The following is a 24,822-nucleotide window of genomic DNA, read 5'->3' on the forward strand; positions in this document are numbered from 1 at the left end:
TATGCCATTAAGTCATTAAAACGTCATAGTATAGTATGCCATTAAGTCATTAAAACGTCATAGTATAGTACGCCAGTCATTAAAACATCATTGTATAGTATGCCAAACATCAAAGGATAGTATGCCATGAAAAAAGTCATAAAAATGTCATAGTGTAGTATGTCATAAAAAGTCATAGTATAGTATGCCCTGAAAATATGAAATTTTAGTATGTCATAAAACTGCAGTTTACTATGCCCTGAAATACACTGTAACCTTCCCTGAAAAAGGTATAAAACATCATTGGTACGCCCTGAACAATGAGCCTGAATGTTCATCTTTGGTGAAAATGGTGAGATCAAAGTCAAAGGAATACTAGACGAATATTTCTAAGCTTGAGCCAAAGTGTTCCCTTTCCACCATCAATTTTCCACCAAAAAAAGAAAAAGCCAACATTATGATTTTAGTGATTGTTTAGTGTTTTTAAAGACAAGAACCAAGTTCAGTGTGATTCAAACACCAGTTTATTCACATCTGCAATATATCGGCCAAATGAAGCACAGAGCAGTCAAGAAAAGACACAACTCCTAACCACTTGTAAGGAAAGTAAAAGGAGCTTCTCAATTTCTAAAAAATAATGTACAAGGTATCAGCCATTTCACTGTAATGCTTTCCTCTAAATGGTACTATACATTCACTTTTCAATGAAGCCTCTGCACTGAGGTAATGAGCAAAGAAAACACTGACAAGACAAACATTTAGAAACAAGTTAACCAGGAATAAACCAGGTTAGGGCAAGAGTGAAAAAATATTGGATTTAGACAACGTATAAAATGAACCATGAAGCTGGATAAAAGTGGAGTGAAACAAAACAAGGGGACATTTGTTAAAAGCTGATATGTTCTCTAAGCTGCAACCCAGGTGCCAATCGTTTCCTTGGCTGTGCCCTACTGCCTCAAGTAGAGACGAGCGTTTGCAGTTTCAATGATACAAGTTTCAGTTATAAATGCAGCGTTTTTAAATGTCAAACTCAGTGCTGAAAAAGTCCTCACAGTAACGTCACTGTCACACATAAAAAGCAACACACAAAAAGAGCAAATAATGGAACAACTGATGAGTTTCGAGCTGGTCAGTAAGTCAGTCTTAACTGGGTTTTCGTGGACCCAGCCCCTTCCCAGGTAGGAATATCATCACGTGTTAATCTGTCAGTTATCACTGATGCTGGTGTTTTCCGAACTCCTCTTTTTTGACATCATTTGCAAGAAACTCAATTCCTTCGCAGTCTTTGTTGGCCACTCATCCATCACAAGACCTTCTTCTTCTCAAGCGTCCATGAAGGGGTCTCTGGAAATGTGGCAGGTGTAGAGAAGCCAAAATTATGTGTGTGTGTATACAAGTGTGCTGTTGTGGCTTGGAGCTTGGGGTCAAACCCACACTGAAGAAAAAAGGAGCTTTGAATTTACCGTGGGGCCTTTTAAAAATGTCCACCATCTCACGGTACACAGTTCACTGCCAGCAGAGGAGAGGGCTTCAAACATGCATAAGTCTAAAGCGTGAAAATGGCTTTGGATGAGGCAGCAACACTCCCCCCCCCCCCCCCACAAAAACCCAAAACAAAAAGAGGGTACATGGTGTGAAAAATGGAAGGAGACGAGGAAAAGCCTAGATATTCCTTGGCCGAGGTGTGTCCGTCAGGAAAACTCACACGCACAAGGCTCTGGGGAACCTGGGAGAGGAAAAGAATAGAAATGCATATTAATTAAATGTGTCTTCCATCACAGAAGGACTTCATTAGCACGAGAAATCTGCAACAATACTAACGAAACGCCTCCTGCATCCTTTATATTCACACTTTTAAAGAAGCCAAATCCAATCCCTTTAACATTGTAAATCATAATAAATAATAGTCTGACCTGTCCTCAGTGAAGCCGTCCATCTCCTCCTCGTCATCCAGCTCCATGTCCAGCTCATTGTCAAGAGAGTCACGGCCATAGCCACTCAGGACGCTGCAGGTCAGAAAGATTTGTACACAATCAGATGTATGCACAACTTTTAGTAAATTCGTTTTGTCTCTCATCTTTTGGATCATATATTTATTACATTTTTCTAATGTGTGGTGCTACACTGATGAGCGTGTGTCGGCTGCTGACCTGACAGAGCGACATGTGAAGAATACAATCCTCTTGAGTTTCTTGTTGTAGAAGAAGTAGTTGAAGGACCAGAGGCTGCCCTCTTCACCAAAAGGGTCTGAGTCCAGATCAGGGTTGTAGCTAAGACCCAAAATAAAAGATATCAAGCTTAAATATCGCTGAACTCAACAACAAAAGACTATTTTGCAGTATAAATGATCTGCTTTATAATACACACATGCATGTTTGTATACACACACAGAAACACCTACCTGTATATGTCACAGCCTTGCAGGTTGATCTCTTGGTCGATGGCGTTCCACAGCTCCGGCCCCAGAGAGTTGAACTCCTCTCCCACAGCTGAATACAGGCTGCTGTTTACTGCATTAGCCACCTGCAGAGAGGTCACAGTCACATAACTATTTAACAAAGCCTGTCTTTTCTATGTTATGTTGAACATATCTGTGACATTAAATTTATCTGCTGTGCTTTAGAAGGTAGATTCGGCTACAGAGCAGCATACTAACCCAGTTGAGGCTGGGCTCTCGGCTGAACTCATGGGCCCGTGCGGCGCTGAAGTCATAGTCCGGCCGAAAAGACTCGTTGAGCGTGGTGATGAGGTAGAAAAGAGTCTTCCTGCAACACTTGTCACTCAGGGGGTTCTCCCCGTCTTCACTGCTCTTCCCCAGCCTGCACAGAAAACAAAGCGGAAGATTAAATGCGTAAATCCTAAATCATCTTTTCTTAATACTGATGAAGTGTAATAGTGCCAGAGTCATTGATGAGTGTTCTAAAAAGAAACCGCTCTGCTCTATGACTGTGGACTGCAGTACTCACTGTGAAGGGCTGGTGGCACTGGTGGACTGAGGGGGAGAGAGGGCCTCCAGGACATGTGGCTCCCCCTCCTGGCAGAACTGCTTGAACATATGTTTATCATCCCCTGCCATCTTGCAGGAGTAGCTCTCCATCCTGCAGGGCAAAAACAACATAGATAAATATTTAATACTGTGCGACCAATATTCATGTGCTACATGAATATTGTGCTGTTAACATAATGGCAGAGATTTCAGATGAGGGAAAATGTTTGCTAAATCCCTTAAGATTATTCTAATAGCCCATTAGGCTTAAACACAATTACATATCAGGGACACATCTGGGTATTACAATGGATTTCTTTAGACACAGAAAGCCTGATCCATTTCTGACAGTTGACCAAATTTACCTCTCTATCCAGAGACACTATGAACAAGTAAAAATAAATACTAAAGGTTATTATATAAAATATTACAGAAACCAGGCAGTCCGGCGGACTGTTTCTTTATTCTGGTGCAATTCAGCTCTTTAAGATAAGAGAAGATATGATACACCTTTATTGATCCCATAATTGAGAAGTTCCAGTGTTACAGCAGTCAAGGAGAAAGAGTCAGATTAAAGATTTCAAATTTAAACTTATAAAACTTAAAAAACTTAAAACACACTGGATTTAACTTATTACATCACATTAAGTTTGGCTATATGTGCACTCTCTGCAGCTTTATTATTTTGGGGAAATTACAAGTATCAAATCAGGTATTGTATGGTATTGAAATTATTAAAAGGATTCTCACAGACAAGAGCGCTTTAACCTGTAACTCTGTATGACAAAATAGCCCCCAGTCTTTCCACTCAGAGCCATATCTGCACAAACACCTGACAAGAACATGTCAGCGATAAAAATTTCCTGCTTGCGCTTTCATGTTTCTGGGTCAGACGCCACTGTATACAGATATGCGAGTGGAGTAGACTGCTGTGCAGTTGTTTATTTTGCCTCCTCCCACCTGTGGGTTATGCAAGAGCAAAGGTTGTGCAACTTAAGACAGACTTGTACTGAGACCCTCTCTGGCCTTGCCAGCCTAAATATAGGGACCCTGGGTGGGAGCGAATACCACAGTGGAAATAACTGCCCTGGTTTTCCATACACAACACAGCTGACCCGCCAACAAAACACTGTGAGCAGACACCGGAGCTGAGAGAAGATTATCAACACTACAAGGTTATTTAAAAATGCCACAACTGCAACAAGCTGTTAACATTAGTACATAATGCACACAGCAGCTTGCTTGCATATGCATTTGTGTTTTAATGTATCTAGTTATTACAGGACTAGCTATTTATGTTCTGTTTATGATAACATTACTTTGGTGACTTTTTAGCACCAAACAAATGACCTTTGCACAGCGCACCAGCTGTGTTGTTTTAATTCTAGATTTAAGTATTTTGAGAAGCACTGTGCACTTTTTTTTCTGGTGCCGTATATTATTCCAGTTTTGTGTTGTTTAATTCATTATCCACGTGCTAAAATCAAAAGCCCATCTGCAGAAGAATATAATAAATCTGCTGGAAGCCTGGTGGGTACATTTTTAGTTAAAGCCTGCAGCTTTCAAGTCCTGCTGCTATGATGGGCTGCCTCACTAATCCACTAAGCAGCCTAAACACCAGCAGTCTTGGCAGCTTCAGCAGCACTCAGCTATCGTGCAGTATTATTGCATGTGTTTATGTGTGCATGCCCATGCGCCCCAATAACACTCTTCACAACTGTCTCCAAAATAGCCACAGAGTGGTGTGAAAGGACACCATGTTGTGCGTCACTCCAGGTCACAACCAGTTACAGAGGCTCGCTTTCACCACCCACACTCAAAACCCTGCACTCAGTCTGGGCTGCATAGCTCCACAACCCACTGCCCTTTATGTAACTACACTGTCACTGCAAACCTGCTGTCGGCCTTACATAACCTAAAACACACTGTAGTGTTTTTACACTTTGCAAACGCAAAAACATGCACTTTCAGTTAGCTATTAACTTTCACTATAGGCTCTGAACCTGCCTGGTAGGTCGGCAGTCTGTTATCACAATGTTGCATAACGTGCAGGTACTTGTTTGTTCTACTGCCCCCATTTATGAGGAGAGTCAGTGATCTCTGAACAAGCCACACCTCTCATACACTCCTCGTTTATTGACATCATACCAGCCAGGAAATTTCCTATATAAGGAAAACTTGAGCCAAAGTTGACTCCAGTGGCTCCTACTTTGGTATAAACATGATTATGATGTTTGTGGTGAGCTGCTAGGTCTGCATTACAGAAATAGAAGCAGTAATGCCATCTGCACACACACCTGGAAAGGTGACCTGTGCATGTACCCACTGAGGACTGGGGGGGGGGGGGGGGGGGGGCGCAGCTTGTCTTTGGAAAATAATAGCGCCAAAAAAAGTCTGTAAAGACCCAATTCATTAAGTCTGCCCTTGTGTAACAGTATATACGTGACAGTACACACTCAGTTGCTCATGTTGCAATAGAAAGCCTGTGACTCTTACCTGCCAAGGATGCGAGACTCTCCTGTTTCAACACACAGCCGGGAGCTGAGGGCTTCAAAGCTGGAGCTTTCCAATAGTTTCATTGCTGTCTGTTAAAAAAAAAAAAAAGCAGCATAAAGTCAATGTCAGTCAAAAGTCATATTAAGACATAGAACACTTTGACTCTGTGTATTTAGCTGTCTACTGTCTACCTACTACTTAAAGCTACTTGTAACGGTACCATGGTAACGGTTACCATGTCCAGAGCCATACCAATCTAATGAGGTCAGTAAATAAACACATTTCTAGAAAAGTGTGAGGAAAACAATAGTTGACAGTATAAATAATTAGCATGGCGGAGCTACAGCGCCCCGCGAGGTCAATTTTTTTAGATCAAAACACTATTTCCTCTTTCTGTAAACCACTGCCCCTCCCCCACTCTGTTCAGTCGAAGTTGACAAATCGTCTTCCTGGTTCAGTAAATCGACATAATGACCCAATTTACTCACCGAGCAATATTTTCAGCACAGGCAGAAAACAACAGGTTTTAAAACCAAGCCGCAGACGCTCGTCTTCTTAACCTAACTGGTTACTCTGTGACGCAAAAGATTAACGATCCCCGCTTTGTTGATGGCCAGCTAACGTTAGCTAACGGCTAGCTTCGCTGTATTATTGACGCTCCTGTCTTCGCTTCACAGCCGCGCTATTAATTCGCACTCGAGCTTAAGCATCTTACAAAAGCACTCGGTCGAGAATGTGTTATTCTGAGGCTTTTTAAATTTATAGAAAAGCTGCTCTTCCCGATTAAATGCGATGAGATTAAATCCAAAGACTGTTGGCGTCCGTCGGAGTCTGTCTGCAGCGGCATCCCTTTCGACCTGATTTCACAAAGAGGCTCGTATTAGCTAAATCAAGTCGCTTTTTTCTAAGCGACTTGATCAGAAGAGTAGCAACTAACGAGCTACCGAGCGGAATAATTGACCGAAACGGGTCAAGTTTTCTGCAAATCGTCGACTACCTTAGAGACACATCTATTCTCATCAAAACAACGGAATCCACTGTGTAGAGACCCAGCCCCTTTTCTATTATATACGCTGAGATACGCACACGCCCACCTTTACTAAAGCCCTCACGTCATTGGCTGTTTGAGCTATTCGTTTAAATGACAACTAACGTGATTGGTTAAATCTTGCTTGGTCAATTCCCAGGCCAGATCTGTGTCAAATGTCTTGTCTGCTTATCGCAACGCAGCTGCTGGAACAGAAACTGAACAATCAGAGTTGTTTTGCTTGCGTTTAAGATATTTATGTTCACTATTCAACTCATATCTGTTTTGGATTTATCACAGTCACTTAGAACCATCAAAATACACATAAATACGTATAAATGCATATATTCTCCGTCTTCCTTTTCATAAAAAACACATTTTAAATAGTCACTGACTTACTCTGGATCTATTTTCTTCAGATCAGTGGTCCAATATTGTCTTTGCACACCCATTCTTTGGAATTTATTTGTGTAGGTTTTGAGATTTCTTCCACTTTGCCTTCTTCCTGACTTTTGCCCAATTGTATTTCTTGCTTTTGATGTAAAACACCCTGCACTGCACTAAATTACACCAAATTTGTTGACTGATTTTATTGAACACTGAATATAGTCTCCAGCATGCAGCACTGCATAATGACCTCCATAAAAAAGGAATAGCAGATTGAGCCCGAATGGAAACTGTCATCACTCCCTCCTATGATCGCCCGACTGCTTGCTCTAAGTGAAATAAACAGTATAATTAAATATATGATATCGGCCCAGTGGCCTAATGGATAAGGCATCAGCCTCCGGAGCTGGGGATTGTGGGTTCAAGTCCCACCTGGGTCGTGATGACGAAATTAATATGTGGCATCTTCATTCAAATGCAAGAAATACTCAGTCAGTACCTTGCATGATACATTCATAAAGATGCTCCATGACTACTTTTGACCATGCAACTCCATTTTTTCATAATGCAATCTACCACTTACAAATTCAAATATTTGAAAACAATATTTTATTGAGGAAAATACAAATAGCATACAGAAATCATCCATGCAGTAGCTGGTATTGATTTGTCATGTCTGTGTGATATAGTCAGACACATCCTCCAGGCCTGTGCACTCATTGTCCAGGTACTCCAGGATCACATTACCCCCATTGTACAGGGGAGTTTCTGGGTGAGCCAGCAGCGAGAGCAACTTGTCGTCCATCCGGAGAGCTTCACCTGTCTGAGGGTGACATAACCGCAGCTTCTGCAAATGGAGACGAGAATGGCACGCCTTTAAGACTAAGTCAAGAAATATACACTCTGCTATGCTTTGTTTTCCAAGAATATTTCAATGCAAGTTTACAAATTCATAACACTTGATACAAAACATAGCCTCTCATATTTGTAAAATATGGGATTCCTTTGTGTTATGAGATAAAACCTCTTTTATTTTGTCTTGAAAACAACTGAAGCATCAGTGAGAAGCTTCACACAGTATTTGCTATAATCAGCAAGTGTAAGAAAAAAAACTTGAGTACACAGACATTATGTACTGGAACAATACTTAGCGTTGATGTTTACAGCCCCACTGTCATACTGGTTAACCCAGCTTCCTGTAAACAGAGTTCTGTCTTGCGGGTAAAAGCTGCATTTCATATGTGCACACAAAGCTCACCTATTTACTCAGTTATGGAGGACATTTTTAACCTCTGTTTTATCTTATTTAAGAAGGTGGAAATTATGAATACGTAAAGACAATGTAGTTTAAGAATCGAGAGAGTAGACTGATGGTAGGGGAAGCAGATCAGATTATCAGTGACTCTTCTGCTGTGTGTTACCTTAGCTGTCAGTACATTATTGCTGTTCTTGAGGCTAGCTAGAGAGGCTGCGTAATCCACCACTTTTCCCACACTCCATTTGGAACAGAAGAACATGGGTTGGCTGGAGTCTTTGGATTCTTTAGGAAGATACACCTGGAAATAGGTTCTTTCTGTCTGGAAAGCCAAAAAAGGAGACGAAGTTGGACAAAATAATAAACACAGGATGATACACAGAGGTTACACTGTAGATAATACCAATATGGGAAGTTATATCACACTCTTATTTATAAATAAAATAAAGACAGATAGGATTTTACCTGTGGCAGCCCCTTGTCTCCTGCAGCATGCAGCTTTAGTTTCATTAACGCCACCTTAGCTGCAGTTGCACTGTTCTTTGCTCCTCTGCGTCCTTTACTTTTGGATCCGTCCTTTGACGCTGAGAAATCGCAAGAGAGGAATCCAAAGATAATCAAAATTTAAGTTAAGGGATGCAAACAGGTGTACATCAGTCATGACAAAGATGAGAGTAGTTTGTTTAACACTGATCCCATGTGGACAAACAAGGAATCACAGAAGAAATTCTGTCAAGATAGCAACAGTGGCTGTGCAATGCTGTAACTAACCAACAATCTTTTCCACCAGCTCCTTTGTGGCTGCCATTCGAGGCTTTTGGACCTCCAACTTCTCACACTTGTGATCATCTTGATGACGATGACTATAAGGCAAGAACAAGAGAAATACGAATCTTTCAGTTTCAGTTTGCTGGTTTCACTGATGAAATAGTAATATATTATACATATTGAGAGCAATGTAGTAACCCCTTTAATTTGACTGCTTCTGTATGAAATAAATAAGCTTGGAGGAACAAATTATGACGTTTGAAAAAATTAAAGAAAAAGAGAGGAAACTGTAAACTTACGCCAAACAGAAATGTTTTTCACAGTGTGGACATACTACTGGCAACACCTCTTTTCCCCTGCAGTCTTGAAATGAGCATGGATAACTTGTACTGCCACCCGCAGCCTGAGACTCCCTTTTCACTGGCTCCTAAAAAAAAGAAAATATAAAAGCATTCCAGCCAGTATCGAAGTAACTATGCAACAGAGGGAAAATTGTTCCAGTAATGTAATAATACAACAGTACATATAATCAAAGAGGGACATTAGGACACAGCGTACCACTGAACATGAATGGGCCTCTCTGCTTCTGTGCTCAAGGCTGGAAGAGACAATAATAAAACATCAAAAATTAAACGAGGAATGGTCTGACATGAAAAGCATCACTTACGACATAGGGTACATGACTATTTCTATACTATGCAACTTCATACTTTTACTAAAATATTGTACCTTTTGTGCCACTGCTTTTACCTGTTACCTGTAATTACTAAAGCCTGACTGATACAGGACTTTTGATGTTTATACAAATACCAATATATTTTCTAAAAAGAAACTGATGACAATATATCCACAAACATGATTCTTTTTTTCCACAGATAATGTTAAGAAACATTTTAGTTAGAATGGCTTATATATGGACTAGCATGGACTGAGGTCTCTAGACACATCTCCGTGTAGGTTTATGTGCTCAATATGCCACAATATCTGCAACATACCTGATTACCTCTGAGAACTGTGATGCTGTGAACCTTTACTTTTTATTCTATTCTTTTTTTGTTCTGTTTTGATTTGTCGGTTCTGATTTTTGTTTATCTGTCTGTTTATTGCATTTTTTTTGGTTGTTTGGTTTGGTACATATACATATATTTTCTTTTTGTAAGTGTGGAGAATGTGTTCTCTGTAAGTTAGGGAATAAGTTGGAAAAGAGGATGTAGATAAAGAGATTGTTTCTTTCATGACCTTCATTTTTTTTATTTTGTATCATTATGATCTTCAACTCAATAAATAAAATCTAGAATGGCTTCTATTTGATCACTGTTTTGCAACAAGGGATGCATGATATTATTGCTAATATCCGATATGCCAATATATAACAACTTATTTGGTTGATAATCAATACCAATATCGATATAACCACTTTTCTGGCCCCACCTAATTTTATTTTTTTTCCCTCTTCTGTGGTGGAATTAACATCATTTTATGCATGCATACTCTTATCGTGGTGGCCCACCAGCAGATGGAGACATGAAACAGAATACTTTTCAGTGCATGTAATATTCATTCATAGTGCAAAATAAGAAAAAGCATGTTGGCAGATTCTACTAGTTTATTTTGAAGCTAATATTGTCCAATACCGATGATGTGCTGATAGTATCGTGCATCTCTATTTGTGATCAAGATAAAGAAGTACTTTATCTTGCACTTTATCAATCCCTCATGGGGAAATTCTTATTTTTCAAGGATATGCAAAGTGATAGGGCTGTCACATAAATCACACTCCAAGCAGTTAGGGGTTCAGCGCTTTGCTCAAGGGCACATCTCCCACTATAAGTCCACACTTGCACCAACAGGGACCGGGCTGGACTTAAACTGTCCAGCAACATTCAGTTACTATAAAAGTTGTGCTCTATGTTAAGAGAGTCATTTTGTCTTTAAGTTAAGTATTCTTATTTAATTTAATAATTATTTATTTGAATAATGATATGGTATAACGATTTTGTTATTTAGAGTACGTGATCTGAATACTTTCTCTAACTCTGCACATTTCTTTCCACCTGAAGATGATGAATTCTTACCAGAAAACACCGCTACAGAGATCACAAACAAAAGGAAGGAAATCTAAAAGAAGAATGTGGAGAACAAACTCAGTTAGTTTGTGAGCTGAATTCAACAACAAGAAGCTGTATAACACAAGACACACCGTTGTTGTTGTCAAAATCTGTGTATTGGAAACAACATAAATGGTTGACGTCTGAGATGTAGATTTAGATGCCAAAGTCAAACACTGCAGCTGATAGACAGTGATGCTGACTCATTTGAATCTGGGCAGAAACTTTCACTGACTACTGATACATAAGAGCAAAACACACTTTATCAATACACTGTAGTACATACAAAGTATTTATTTTATGTGATAATTAAACACTGTGTCCGACACTGATTTAAACCTTTCAGTTAGCGGTTAGCCTGCTAGCCAACAGTTGAGCTAACAGCTAGCTACTGAGAAGCTGTACAGTCATGTAATGCTAAAGCTAGTTAGCTAGCTAGCTCACTGGCTAACCAAGCTAAAGAGGCGCTCGGTGTGTTTTATATTAACACACACAGGAGAATAATATCACACGTTAATATCTTTGCTCTAGTTACGACACAACATAAACTGACCTTTCTGATTACAGGAATCGATCTGACAATGCTTTCCAATGTCTAATTCAGCCATTAGATAGCAGCTAGTGAGCGGATGTCAACACGAACTTTGACCCCGGCAGTGAAACCACGTGACCGAGGTTTTTTTTTTCTTTCTTTTTATGTTTTACTCCGATATATTTATTTTTATTTATCTTTTTATTTTTGTGACATGATTGATTTTTTTTAATGACGCTGTAATTATATATATTTGGACGCCTTTCACGAAACAAAAACAGGTTTATTAGTTTATTAGCCGACTTCAACCAAGAGAAAACAGGAGGAAGGGCGTCAGGTGTCATTACGTCACGCAGGTGGTGGCGGTGAAAGGTGTGGTGACAGGTACGTTCACTGGCTGGTTTGAACTGAAAAAGCACAAAGCCGTCGAGCTGGAAAATCTGCTCGTTAACACACCCGCCTCCAGAAACTCCGTGAGGTATCCAGGTAGAACCCGTGTACACTTAAGGTTGGCTACATACGCAGTTTACACCAAAAGGTGCCAAAAAATGAGCGGTTTCGCAAAATTATTCAAGGGGAGCTCGAGCTCCAAACACCACCGGTCGAAGGGAGGACCCTCACCCCAAGAGGCCATCCACAAACTCCGGGAAACAGAGGAAATGTTGACGAAGAAACAGGACTACCTGGAGAAAAGGATAGAGCAGGAACTTGCTATAGCCAAGAAGCATGGCACGAAAAACAAGCGAGGTATGAATTGTTTTCTAGCCTGAAAATAATCTGTGCACCTGTTTGCCTTTGACAGACTTTTATCATGTGCTCCAGGGCTTAAAATTGTTTTCTAAACTTTTCACTAGGATATATCACATTCCAACTCTTTACAAGTATTAAATATTTTAACATACTTTAAAGTACAATAAGGCCCTTAACGTCACAGCTACACATACTTCCCCATAAGGTATTTGGCCTACAGTGCTTTGTGTTTTTTTAACTATCTTCCTGTGAGCAAGTTTGGTTTTGATTGTAGCAGCAAGTATAACAGGTTTATAACCAGTGACGCTACAAACAAACATAAAAACAAAAAGAACAGCATTTTATTAAACCTATAAGTTCATCTTTAGTGTTGCTGCTTTAGTTTTCAATGTGTTTCTCATGTGAAACCTTGAGGTGCTGCATTGCTGGCTGAATCACCTTAGACTAAAAATAAACATGGCCTTACAAAGGGAGGAACCTTATCTCTTTTGTTTGTGAACGCCCAGCACTATAAGTTCTCAACCAAAGAGCAGGTACCAGGAGAAAGGTGTGAGATTTACAAAAAGTCACACACTTCTACAATCTGTTTTTTATATCAGCTGCCCTGCAGGCCTTGAAGAGGAAGAAGCGCTTGGAGCAGCAGCTCACGCAGATCGATGGCACGCTCTCCACCATCGAGTTCCAGAGGGAAGCTTTGGAGAACTCACACACCAACACAGAGGTCCTGAAGAACATGGGCTACGCTGCCAAGGCTATGAAGAAGGTCCACGACAACATGTGAGAACATGGCCTCATAAACAAACAAACAAAGAAAAATGGATCAGGATTTTGTTAAAACTGCATCCTCTTACTGGGAAAGTGCACCATCAAGCCCTATGCCCTGGCATGATTGTGACACAGTTCATTTTGTATTACTGTTTTGAATGATTATAATAATTTATATACATAAAGCTATAATGTAAATCATCAAAATTAGATCAAAATGTTCAAATTCGGTTGTTGTCTTTTGGGATTTCTATCAGTATTAATACCAAAAGACAAAATCATTCATAAATTAAAGGGGGAAATAATCATTATCCCAATTTTCGGTGAAATAATCATTAGTGGCAGCCTTACAATTTATTGTTGGCCATCATTTTTGTATTTGCATAAAAATATAAAAACATACAATTTAGGGGGCTGTTTTAAAGAAATTCCTTCAGGCAAGGATGAAGTTTCGATTTGAGTTTACAGTGATGTTTAATCTTAAATCTTTCTCTTGCTTCATTTTCAGGGACATTAACAAGATAGACGATCTGATGCAGGATATCACAGAGCAGCAGGACGTGGCCCGAGAGATCAGTGAGGCCATCTCCGGACCTTTTGGCGAGGCATATGACGAGGTTGATACCTTTTTAGTTCCTCTATCAAAATCCGCTTTTACAGCATTCACTGTCTTCTTTCTTCAGGCTTTCTTTGTTGCACCTGCTAAACTATTTCCTGCTTTACAAGAATGCATCACTGTACTTTTTGTGTTTTCTTAGGATGAGCTGCTGGCAGAGCTAGAAGAGCTGGAACAGGAGGACCTTGAGGAAAGCATGAAGAGTGTGGACGACCTACCCAGCGTGCCCAGTTCCAAACTGCCTTCAGCACGGCCCAGTCATCGCGCAAGTAAGTGCAACACATTATTGGATAATTTTATTTGATAGTGACACGGGGGAAGTGACAGGAAACGATGGGAGACAGTGACAGGGTACGACATGCAGCAAAGGTGCTCAGGCAGACACAAACAAATTATTTTTATCAATAACAAAATTGATCCTTGCAGCCTTTGACCATGATACATGTTTGATAATAATTTGATGGCATTTGACTTTTTCTTGTTTTCACAGCAACCAAGAAAAGGGTTGAAGACGATGACGACATGCGTATGCTGGCTTCATGGGGAACTTAAGTGTAATAAGGCAGCCTTAATGGACTTAGCCAGATCTCACTCTCTCTCTTTTGTAGCTTTTATATTAATTTTGAAGGTTTTTAGGGAAAATGAAGAGCATTACATTATTTTTTTTAAATGAGCTTTTTACTTATTGGCTTGTTTTGCCACTTTACATTTACTTTATATTTATTGAGAAATTAGAAAATTAAAGTGAAGGAATCAAGATTTATGTGCCCATGTTTCTTTTCTCGTTTTCTGTTTTCCTCTCACAACACTGATCATTCTTATTCAGCCTGTACAGAATGCACTACTTTCATAGGCCTATTGAAGATGTAATAGGATATGAATGTGATGTTTTTAACACAGAGCAGAATGATTAACTGTATTTGCTGTAAATAAAGTGTGATTATGCATAATGATGTAAATATTGCTTTATCAACATTCAACAATAAAACAGTCGCCTACATTTTGTCTAATTCCTGTATTTACATCAGCTTGCAGTATTCCATCACTGAAAGTTATCAGATTCATTTGGATTACAAATGATACCTGCACATGTTGGACTTTTTATGGTTACATATTATTTACAAGTGGTGAATACTGTATTTTTTGAAGAAATTTTAATGAACTTACAGTTTCACTGGATTGCTAAGACATGCTTTATCAAACTGGGAACCATTTGATTTTCATCATCACTGAACACAGCACAGCAGAGGTCTTCTCTTACAAATGTCTGAACATTTTTTCACTGGTTTCACACATTTTCACACCCTTTTTGAAAACAGAAAGACCCAAAACTCCAGTAGACTAACTGTGTAAAGAAAAGGAAAACCTCTATTCACAGCTCACAGAAATAACTAATAGTTTTGAATCTGTAATGCACCTGTGTGAAACTCTTTTGCACAGTTTTTCAGTCAGCAGTCAGTTGTTATCCATCTATAAAAGATGTCACATCTGTGTTTAAATCAAAGAGGCCTGTGGCACATAAAAATACACAATAAAAGAATGTAATAGAATAAAAAAAAACTTCCTTTGTGTCTTTTTTTAACAGTACCCTATTTAAAAAGGGCATCTCAAAAAAGTATGTGCTGGTGCAAAGTGCCTCTGTATGTTACCTGGAGTACAGTTATGAGAAAAGAATACCACTCCCTGTGATATGCTTGTCTGCCTTTTTGGCACATACCATAATTATGTAAAGTATCAACAAATGGCACAGGCATATTAAACAAATAAAGTTTGAACTGGCTTATACTGGTAGCTGTATTTTGAATTCTGTTGGTCATTGTGTAATGAGTGATCTACGTAATATTCATTTGACCACAAGATGTGTTGACTGATGGAAGTATTTACTTTTGTTGCATGTTTTTAATGTTTTGTGAATGTGAGAGCATTTTGCAAAGAAACGTGTAATTTTGGCCAGAGCCTGTAAGTTTAGGCCTGTGTGTGAACCGTTTAGATAATGTAACATCTGTGTGGACATATTTGTTCAACCAAATGAGGGAAAAACAACAATATTAAGCTATACTTACAAATAACGACACAAAAGCTTCACTCTAATATGTAAGTGCAGCTTACATATTATAGCTTCACTCTAATATGTAAGTATAGCTTACATATTATAGCTTCACTCTAATATGTAAGCTATACTTACATATTAGAGTGAAGCTTTTGTGTCGTTATTTGACATCCGGCTTTCTTATCAGGCTTTTATTTTGAAAGATCAGACCGGAAGCGACGCATGTATATTCCGGTTAGTTTACCGCCTCTGTCGTTGCTTCACAGTAAGCAGGTAGGAGGAAGTCCTTGTCCAGCGAGCAGTAGCCGCCCAAAGACAAATAACATCTGAATAAAACCACAATAAGGAGTAAAACAGAGCATGGAAGCAAGTAAACCACTTCGGACGACAGGTAAGCCTTTAACTTTATTATCTACAACCGAAGTTAATTTACGTGTCGTCGTACAAATATGGGGAGTTTCCCTGGCTATTAAAACTAGCCAAAGTTAGCAAACTGTTTGCATGCTAAACATTAACCCTTAAACCGGGATATGACACGTTTCACACGTTACATGTCACGAGAGAGAAAGTTAGAAACATTCAATGAACGTTTGTGTTGTTATTACACTGTTATTAACTACGTATTACTCCTACATTTTCATACAAATAAACAAAGATGTTAGGATTAATTGATGAGAGATAAACTCGTTGCTTTTGCATATTAACGTTGACGTCACATTAGTAGCACTGCCCGCTCACGAGACGGATAAAAGTTTGATATTTAAGAAAAGTGGATAAGGCAGAATGACATCCGAAGTGCCTAAATAAATAAACTGGGTTTTCAGAAGAGTATTATCATAATATATAGATTAAATACACATTTACAATATATAAGACAACAAGAACACCCATCCTTACATGTTTGAACATCTGTTTTATTTTTCTTGTACTGATGAGATGAAACTATATTATTAGCCAAAAAAGGGTTGAAACTACAATAAACATTACATTAAAGTAAACTAATTATTAACATCACTTAATTAATTAGTTAGTTGATGATAGAAAAGTCATGGCTATAATTTATGATGATCAGTTCATAGATTAAGCCATTATTAAAGCAACAACACACATGAGCTTCTCTAATGGGAAGTCTGAGTGATCTGTGATAGTAAATAAAGTATCTTTGGGTTTAGGACTGTCTATTGGACATAACAAGCTATTTGAAAATGTTAATTTGGGGTTTGGGAAATTGTTTTGTGAATTTTTCATTAATTTTTGACGTGTTAAAAACCAAACAATGATGTGAGAAAATATCCAGCAAGTTATTTGATACCGAAAATGATAATAATTAGTGTATAAACTCTTGTTCAGACTCTATAGTAGGGCTGCAACGATTAGTCGACTAATCGATGACTAATCGACTATTCTAGTCGACTAATCAGTTTGAGTCATTTTTCATAGAAAAGTACTATAAAAGTACCCCAAAATACTCTCATTGCAGCTTCTTACATTCAGATATTGGCAGCTTTACACACTCTCCCATGACGGTGAACTAAAGCCCTTTGGCGTGAGTACGAAACAAGACATTAGATGACATCATTTTGGGGTTTGGGAGAGACAGACTGACATTTTTCAACATTTTAACACATTTTTCGATAAAATGGTTAGTCGACTAATAGAAGAAATAATCGACAGATTAGTCGACAGTGAAAATAATCGTTAGTTGCAGCTCTAATACTGAAATATATACATTGATTGACCACAGCTGGAGATGGCCCTGGAGCAGAAGAGGAGGCCAAAAGGGCAGCAGCTGCAGCCAAGGCAGCAATCCGCCTACCTGAAGTTCGTCTGGTGGTGCTGGGCTGGAGATGGCCAGGAAAGAGTCTGACTGCAAACACCATCATAGGCAAAGAGGAGTTTCATTTGGAGCGAGCAGCCGAGTTCTGTGTGAAGAGACAGACAGAGGTGCAGGGGCGGCAAGTGACTGTGGTGGACACTCCAGGCTGGTACTCCACTCAGGATACTCCACCCTCCTATAAACAGGAGTTAGTAAGGGGAGCAACTCTTTGCCCTCCAGGTCCACACGCCTTCCTGCTTGTCATCCCTGTGGGCATGTTCACAGAGGTGGACCGTGCTCGCCTTGAGGAGCATGTGAACCTGTTTGGTGAGCATGTGTGGGAGCACACAATTGTGGTTTTCACCTGGGCAGATGTGTTGAAGACCATTTCCATCGAGAGGTACATTCGCAGGGAAGGCAAGGAGCTGCAGCAGGTGCTGGAAAAGTGTAAGCGAAGGTACTTTGTCATTAACAACTGCATATTTGGGGAGCATCCCCAGGTGGGGTTCTTGATGGAGAGAGTGGAGAAGATGGTGGCAGAGGAAGGGGGCCACTACAACCCAGAGAAGGTGGAGAAGGAGAAGAAACCTCTGGATGAGAACCAGAATCCAGCCAGACAGGGGCAGGAGTTGGGGGCAATACCCAAACGGAACTCTGGGATGAGTTTGTCCAAAGCCATGGAAGTGGAGCAGCTTTCCAGTGAGTGATGCACTTATCTTCGCTTACAAGAAAGTCATACTAAGGTCTCAGATTGTTGTGAGTTTCTTTCTGTTATATTAAAAGTTACAATTGAAGATCATGAACCTCTCAGACAGCACAGTAATAATAGTGATATCACCGTCTTTTAGCTAAATGCATGTGAATTAAGACTGTATTCATGTAAAATGGAGCCCTATTAATAATGCTCTGTGTTTGATTCTAGATTAACAAGACACTTGTGGCCGATGGATCCCAAAAACCACAACTAACGGAACATCTGCCTCACTGTCCTGACAGCTAAGCATCTTATTTGACAGGAAAGAAAAGGGTGACTGAAATTTCACCAAATGTACAAACCTGTTTGAGTTATTTATTGTTTTGATCAGATATGTTACTGTGTGTTTTGGTTGTATTTGTTCCCGATTTTTATCGAAGGCCTTTGCCTCAAGCCTAAACGCCCTTTTTTCGTACTGCTCAAAGATTTATACTCCACTATTTGAACATGAAACAACATATTTTTTCTTTAATTCGGAAGATGGTCTATGGTTTGTGATAGTGTCTTGGGGGTTGTGTGATGGGAGGGATTTAATTTAATCTAAAACAAGGAGGCACAAGCTGTTACATGTTCAATCCAAAGTGTACACTCCTTAGCTAGAAGAACTGCACTACTAAATTGTTATTATAATATTATGTCAGTGACTGTTGAGGGAATTGCTTTTTTTAACAATTCCCATTTGTTGTGACCAAACTGTAAATTCTTTCCTCATGCTGCAATGTTTATAACACTCACAGTGCACAGTTATAAAGCACTGGGGCAGTTATTGATTTTGTGTGTCACCTTAAAGCAGTGATTATGTTTTCCTTAAATGCATCTTTTACGTATATATCATTTTGTGGCAGAGGGATTTGTTTAAAGCAAGGATGCATTACCTTGAAAGCTGCAACGATGAGTCAATGAATCGATTATTACCGTTTTATAATCAGTTAATAGTTTAAATCATTTATAACAATCAAAAATAGTAAATATTAACTTGTTCAGTATCTACTTTTCTTTGTTGAAAGTCTGAAAATAAATATATTTGCCTGGACAAAACAAGCATTTTAAGATGACCTATTTGGATTCAGGATACTCTTGATACATTTAAAATTAATTTCTTCTGACCTTTTTTTTTTAGACTAAATGATTTATCAATCAATCAATCAATCGAGAGGTCAGATGTGAAACAGTCGTGAAACTTACAACCATAAAAGACAGTAGAACACTGGTATTCAGCCTGGTGTCAAGTTACTTTGTAAGGAGACAGATATGTGTTTGGTGTAAAACTCTGAATGTAAACATGACTTTTAAAGGTCACCTTAAAGAGTTTTGTTTGTAGAAAAACAAGAATCTTGGTGAAAACTGGTGTAATCTTTGCCTTAGAGCAGGCTATACAAACAGTATGGTACTCTCCAACTCTTTGTTTGTCACGGTGTACTATTATTGGATAGAGTCAGCTGCTCTGGACAGACCCTCAACTCTTCTGAGGACATGTGTGACTGTTTTCTATAGGCCTTTGAGCGCTCACTGTACTAACCATTAGATGAATTAGGCAGTGCTGTGTCACCATCTGAGTGTCCCAGTCAAAGGAAACACACAGTAACAAAGGTTACATGCTGTAGTTGCCCCAGTTGAATCACTCCTGTCTCACCTTTTGTGTGTCTGTGTTTATGGCGCCATTATAGGACTGACCTAGTTGTACAAAGCATAAATAGGTGGACCCAGCAGTGGATCCTTGCCTTGAACACATCTCTCTGCCGCAGATCAGTTCATGTGTACACATGGTTACCAATGTAGCTGTCTGTTTCACATGGGAATACTGCTAATTAAGTTTCAGTTACCCTGGTGAAATGCAGGTATAAATCAGGTTCTAGTAACAATGCTAGAGCGTCTGAGTTTCAATCCAGGATTTAAAACGACTGACTCAAAGCCTTTAATTATAGGAACGCTGTAGATACTGTTTCTGTAAAGAAGCTGACAGTCTTTTGCATGAATGTGTTGGTTCGAGAGTAGAAAGCAAACCCAATGCTGTATACTAAGATATCCACTATGGTTATATCACCCAGTGAGGTCAAATACAGACGTGTTTGTTGACACTTAGTTCTGAAATATGAGAAAGGAAACAGGTCTGCTGTAGATTAGTGCCTTAAGGACTCAGCATTACTGACATTTTAACATTTTATTTGGGGTTTTGACAAAAGAAAAGGGTCATGAAAAAGTACTTTGAAGGTTATGTTAGGTATTTTTCATCCTGGGTGGTGTTGTCCCATGTTTTTGTGACTAAAGCGGCCATCACATGATAAGAACAACACGCTTCGCTCACCGCCAGGTGCAGCGCAGAGGTCAGAGGTAAACTTGGTCAAAGTTCAAATAATTTCAACTCTAAGCGCAGCACTCGGGCGGGAAATCCGAGCGGTGCGCGATGCCAAGGGTAGCAGTGCCACTTTGTCAGGCGTTGCCGACCTCTCCATAGACAAACAATGGGACAGCCAGCGCAAAGCGGTTTTACAGCTGATCATGTGTAGAGGCCTTAACTGACTAATGGTATTGAGTACTGAGCGAGACCGTCACAACCAACCATTTCAGCTATCACCAGCTCTGGTTTGGTTGAAATAAACTCTTAATTCACTCCCTAGATGTGAAAATATTCTGGTGCTATACACACTAAAATGACTGTTTATTGAAGTGGAGTCTGGTGGGTTTGGTGATGGTGAGTTTGAAGCTGTTTCTGGATAAACAAAAAGGATCTTACTCTTTAAAATGAAAGTCTGTCTCTGTAGGGATCATTTCCATAACGTTGACAGACCCTTGAATCAACAGTCTGGGCCTGTCCCTGGCAAAAAGCACTTTAAGTGGACGTCAATTGATGATGTCCAAATGCTCTGAGTGGTTACATTGCAGCCTGTTTCCTGGCTGCCAGCTGCAGCGTTCTCGCTCAGTACTGGACCAGTTTTAAAGATTGTTGTTCCCATTAATAATGTAGACACAAAAAAACATGGGAAAATAGGGTTGAGGTTGAAAAACACTGAAGTTCCTCTTTCACACTGCTACAGATGTGGGTCTTATTGTATTTGGTTAAATGATTAGAGGTCTTGCAGCACTCCAGTATGAGTTTACAAAGCAACATGGAACAATTAATGCACCAGTCAGAAAAATTTGATAAGAAGTGTGTATATAAAAAGGGAAGAGTCTTGAACACACTGATTGAATAAGAGTCACAAAATAAGGTCAGGATAAAGCAGATGAGTACAAAACCTGCTGTTGGGCATGCAGCCTACAGTGACCCACCTTTGTAGCAATGTTTGGTGATTGAGTTACTCTGAGAGGTGAATGGAGTCACTCTTAAAAATGTATGAACGAAGCAGAGTCATCTGTCTGGGCTTTTGCACTGTGCCCTCTGCAGGCCTTCAACGTGTCTTATTGGCAGACACTATTTGTAGTGAAGTTGTTGGAAATGCAATGTTAGAAATGCACTGTGTTCTTCTTGTTAGGTTCAAATAAATATATATTTTGATTTAACTCTGGGGCCTGTTCCTTGAATGATTGAGGTGAAGTGAAGATCACTATATCACTAAAATGGTGATTTTAAAATGAGTGTTGTCAAGATACTGGAATTTCTAACGTCAATACCACGCTGACAAATATCAGTATTTGATACTATATTTGATACCATGAGGAAAAATTTACATTGAGGGCATGGAATTTTAGATTCTTATTGAAAGATAAATATAACAAGGGAATAATCATGACAATGATGACATTGTTTTCTTGGTTAGTAGTAGAGAACAACAGATTGACTGTAGTAAACATTAACAATTAGAGAGTGAGAAAGCACAGCTGGTACCAGTGTATCAAACATTTCAAATATTCAGAATCAATATGTATCAATAAATGGATATTTTTGACAACACTACTTCAAATACCTGGACTGTAACTGCAAGCCACAAGCTTTTATAAATTGGCCTGAGTAGAAGAGACGGCTATAAAACTTGATTACTTACTCCTATCCTTCCTTATGAATGAATATATTAATTGTTCAGTCTATGAAATGTCAAAAAAAAATAAGTTTAAAAAAATAGTCGTTTTGTCTGAGCAATAGTCCCAATCCCAAAGATATTAAATTTATTATATCACACCCAAAAATTTATTATCATATCACACCCAAATTTTTTTTTTATTTTTTCATAAACTCTTTTCACATCAAAATTATCAATAATCACCTGTACTTTTTGGTTAAATGATTGGAGGTCTTGCAGCACTCCAGTATGAGTTTACAAAGCAACATGGAACAATTAATGCACCAGTCAAAAAAATTGATAAGAAATACATATATCAAAGGGAAGAGTCTTGAAAACACTGATTTAATAAGAGTCACAAAATAAGGTCAGGATAAAGAAGATGAGTACAGAAACTGCTGTTGGGCATGCAGCCTACAGTGACCCACCTTTGTAGCAGTGTTTGTAATGGTGATTGAGTTACTCTGAGAGGTCAGCACGTGAATCGAGTCACTCTTAAAATTTTATGAACGAAGCAGAGTCATCTGTCTGGGCCTTTGCACTGTGTTCTTCTTGTCAGGTTCAAATAAATATATATTTTGATCTAACTCTGGGGTCTGTTCTTGAATGATTGACAGGTGAAGACTTCATACTAAAATGTTCTTCTTTTATTTGATGAATTATGTGTTTAAGGTGATTATAAATTAGTGTTGTCAAGATACTGGAATGTCTAACTTCTATACAATACTGAAAAATATCTATATTTGAAACTATTTCTGACACCACAGGGAAATAAATGACATCGAGGGCATAAAATTTAAACGGAAGGGAATAACATGACAATGATGACATCGTCATCAGAATGACTGTAGTAAACATTAAGAAGAGAGAATCAAGAAAGCACAGCTGGCTACACTGTATCAAACATTTTAAATATTCACGATCGATATGTATCACTATATGGATTTCTTTGAAAACACTAGGTTATGTAAGTAAAAAGGTTAGGAACCACCGATCTAGATGATACAGTCAGGTCCATAATTATTTGGACAATGATACAGTCATTTTGGCTCTGTACACCACCACAATGGGTTTTAAATGAAACAATGAATACCTGCTTAAAGTGCAGACTCTCAGCTTTCATTTAAGGCTTTTTTCAAAAATGTAGTATGAACCGTGTAGGAATTACAACCATTTCTTCACACAGTCCCCCACTGTGTGAAGAAATGGTTGTAATTCCTACACGGACTTTAAGGGCTCTTGTAAGCAAGACAAGACTTCACTAGAATAAATACAGAGGGTTTATCACAAGATGCAAACCATTGGTTAGCCTTAAAAATGGAAGGCCAGATTAGAGTTTGTCAAAAACCATCTAAAAAGCCTGTACAGTTGTGGAACAGCATACTATGGACAGATAAAACAAAGATCAACTACCAGAATGATGGGAAGACAAGAGAAGGAAGAAGGGAAGGAACTGCTCATGATCCAAAGCACACCACCTCATCAGTGAAGCATGGTGGAGGTACTGTTATGTCATGGCCATGTATGGCTGCCAGTGGAACTGGTTCTTTTGTATTTATTGATGATGTGACTGCTGACAAGAGCAGCAGGATGAAAGCTGAAGTGTTTGGGGCTACATTATCTGCTCAGATTCAACCAAATGCTTCAAAACTCATTGGACGATGCTTCACAGTGCAGTTGGACAATGACCTGAAGCATACTGCAAAAGCAACCAAAGACATTTTTAAGGCAAAGAAGTGGAATGTTCTGCAACGGCCAAGTCATATCATCTGACCTGAATCCAATTGAGCATGCGTTTCTCTTGCTGAAGCCAAAACTGAGGGCAAAACACCCAAAACACACACAGGAAGTGCAGACGGCTACAGTAAAGGGCTGGCAGAGCATCACCAAGGAAGAAGCCCAGCATCTGGTGATGCCTATGTGTCCAACACTTCAGGCAGTCATTGACTGTAAAGGATTTGCAACCAAGTATTAAAACTGACTGTTTAATTGATGATTATGTTAGTTTGTCCAAATACTTATGAGCCCTTAAAGTTGGGGGACTGTGTGAAGAAATGGTTGTCATTCCTACACGGTTCATACTACATTTTTGAAAAAAGCCTTAAATGAAAGCTGAGAGTCTGCACTTTAAGCAGGTATTCATTGTTTCATTTAAAACCCATTGTGGTGGTGTACAGAGCCAAAATGACGACAACTGTATCATTGTCCAAATAATTATGGACCTGACTGTATGTGCAATGTGATTACTCTTTCCAAGTGGCAGCTTAGTTACAGGTATCAACCTTCAATGACACCAACCACTGATCCAAAAAATGAAAAAAATCTGTCACTTCATTTGAACACAACATGTCATACATAGAAAAAAATGAATTCTTTCCTGCACTTGTTCAAGCATTGATGCTTGCAGGTCTGTATACTCTTGAAGGCCATAAGTCGCAAGACGTCCATTGGTGCTGAGCGTCCTTCGCATACTTGTAAGACAAGTGAAAGATATTGTACATCCATTACAGCGAGGAACCCAAATGTCTATAAATT

General features: G+C 39.1%; 4 protein-coding genes and 1 non-coding gene across 7 annotated transcripts; 3 read left to right on the forward strand and 2 right to left on the reverse strand.

The window, feature by feature from the left end:
- Positions 1 to 485: 485 nt before the first annotated feature.
- On the reverse strand, positions 486 to 6,500 carry maf1b (MAF1 homolog, negative regulator of RNA polymerase III b). Its single transcript, XM_033639269.2, has 8 exons — positions 5,950 to 6,500; positions 5,462 to 5,550; positions 2,946 to 3,077; positions 2,636 to 2,798; positions 2,381 to 2,502; positions 2,130 to 2,249; positions 1,893 to 1,985; positions 486 to 1,705 (listed from the first exon to the last, which is right to left on the reverse strand). The coding sequence occupies exons 2-8, from the start codon at positions 5,542 to 5,544 to the stop codon at positions 1,681 to 1,683; spliced, it is 738 nt and encodes a 245-aa protein (XP_033495160.1). The 5' UTR covers positions 5,545 to 5,550; positions 5,950 to 6,500; the 3' UTR covers positions 486 to 1,680.
- Positions 6,501 to 7,242: 742 nt separating this feature from the next.
- Positions 7,243 to 7,315, forward strand: trnar-ccg (transfer RNA arginine (anticodon CCG)). Its single transcript has one exon. It is a non-coding gene; the product is annotated as a tRNA-Arg (tRNA).
- A 152-nt stretch (positions 7,316 to 7,467) lies between these two features.
- Positions 7,468 to 11,685, reverse strand: zfand1 (zinc finger, AN1-type domain 1). Its single transcript, XM_033638545.2, has 8 exons — positions 11,560 to 11,685; positions 10,974 to 11,016; positions 9,457 to 9,496; positions 9,198 to 9,325; positions 8,902 to 8,993; positions 8,596 to 8,714; positions 8,297 to 8,452; positions 7,468 to 7,722 (listed from the first exon to the last, which is right to left on the reverse strand). Exons 1-8 carry the CDS (start codon positions 11,612 to 11,614, stop codon positions 7,546 to 7,548), a joined length of 810 nt encoding a protein of 269 aa, XP_033494436.1. The 5' UTR covers positions 11,615 to 11,685; the 3' UTR covers positions 7,468 to 7,545.
- A 203-nt stretch (positions 11,686 to 11,888) lies between these two features.
- On the forward strand, positions 11,889 to 14,669 carry chmp4c (charged multivesicular body protein 4C). The gene is made up of 5 exons (XM_033638510.2): positions 11,889 to 12,285; positions 12,888 to 13,065; positions 13,562 to 13,670; positions 13,812 to 13,938; positions 14,160 to 14,669. Exons 1-5 carry the CDS (start codon positions 12,087 to 12,089, stop codon positions 14,219 to 14,221), a joined length of 675 nt encoding a protein of 224 aa, XP_033494401.1. The 5' UTR covers positions 11,889 to 12,086; the 3' UTR covers positions 14,222 to 14,669.
- Positions 14,670 to 15,951: 1,282 nt separating this feature from the next.
- On the forward strand, positions 15,952 to 21,790 carry gimap4 (GTPase IMAP family member 4). 3 transcript variants are annotated; one of them, XR_013488235.1, is made up of 4 exons: positions 15,952 to 16,110; positions 17,464 to 18,234; positions 18,458 to 20,534; positions 20,614 to 21,790. XR_013488235.1 is itself a non-coding variant. In XM_033639233.2 (3 exons), exons 1-3 carry the CDS (start codon positions 16,080 to 16,082, stop codon positions 18,460 to 18,462), a joined length of 807 nt encoding a protein of 268 aa, XP_033495124.1. In that variant the 5' UTR covers positions 15,952 to 16,079; the 3' UTR covers positions 18,463 to 21,790. The 3 variants fall into 3 exon arrangements, 2 of the variants coding, with proteins under 2 accessions (XP_033495124.1, XP_078018725.1); XM_033639233.2 differs by having other exon boundaries at positions 18,458 to 21,790; XM_078162599.1 differs by lacking the exons at positions 18,458 to 20,534; positions 20,614 to 21,790 and having other exon boundaries at positions 17,464 to 18,242.
- The last annotated feature ends 3,032 nt before the right edge of the window (positions 21,791 to 24,822 follow it).

The sequence above is a fragment of the Epinephelus lanceolatus genome, chromosome 20, assembly GCF_041903045.1.
Source record: "Epinephelus lanceolatus isolate andai-2023 chromosome 20, ASM4190304v1, whole genome shotgun sequence".
NCBI lineage: Eukaryota > Metazoa > Chordata > Actinopteri > Perciformes > Serranidae > Epinephelus > Epinephelus lanceolatus.

Excerpts from the sequence above, each read along its gene's own strand:
- maf1b (XM_033639269.2), bottom strand. The coding sequence starts at position 5,544 with ATGAAACTATTGGAAAGCTCCAGCTTTGAAGCCCTCAGCTCCCGGCTG. Across the intron at positions 3,078-5,461 it reads GAGTCTCGCATCCTTGGCAG|GATGGAGAGCTACTCCTGCA; the intron begins GTAAGAGTCACA and ends TTTGCCCTGCAG. Across the intron at positions 2,250-2,380 it reads CAAGGCTGTGACATATACAG|CTACAACCCTGATCTGGACT; the intron begins GTAGGTGTTTCT and ends TTTGGGTCTTAG.
- zfand1 (XM_033638545.2), bottom strand. The coding sequence starts at position 11,614 with ATGGCTGAATTAGACATTGGAAAGCATTGTCAGATCGATTCCTGTAAT. Across the intron at positions 8,453-8,595 it reads GAGACAAGGGGCTGCCACAG|ACAGAAAGAACCTATTTCCA; the intron begins GTAAAATCCTAT and ends TTGGCTTTCCAG. Across the intron at positions 7,723-8,296 it reads ATAATGTACTGACAGCTAAG|AAGCTGCGGTTATGTCACCC; the intron begins GTAACACACAGC and ends CTCCATTTGCAG.
- chmp4c (XM_033638510.2), top strand. The coding sequence starts at position 12,087 with ATGAGCGGTTTCGCAAAATTATTCAAGGGGAGCTCGAGCTCCAAACAC. Across the intron at positions 13,066-13,561 it reads AAGAAGGTCCACGACAACAT|GGACATTAACAAGATAGACG; the intron begins GTGAGAACATGG and ends CTTCATTTTCAG. Across the intron at positions 13,939-14,159 it reads ACGGCCCAGTCATCGCGCAA|CAACCAAGAAAAGGGTTGAA; the intron begins GTAAGTGCAACA and ends TTGTTTTCACAG.
- gimap4 (XM_078162599.1), top strand. The coding sequence starts at position 16,080 with ATGGAAGCAAGTAAACCACTTCGGACGACAG. Across the intron at positions 16,111-17,463 it reads TAAACCACTTCGGACGACAG|CTGGAGATGGCCCTGGAGCA; the intron begins GTAAGCCTTTAA and ends GATTGACCACAG.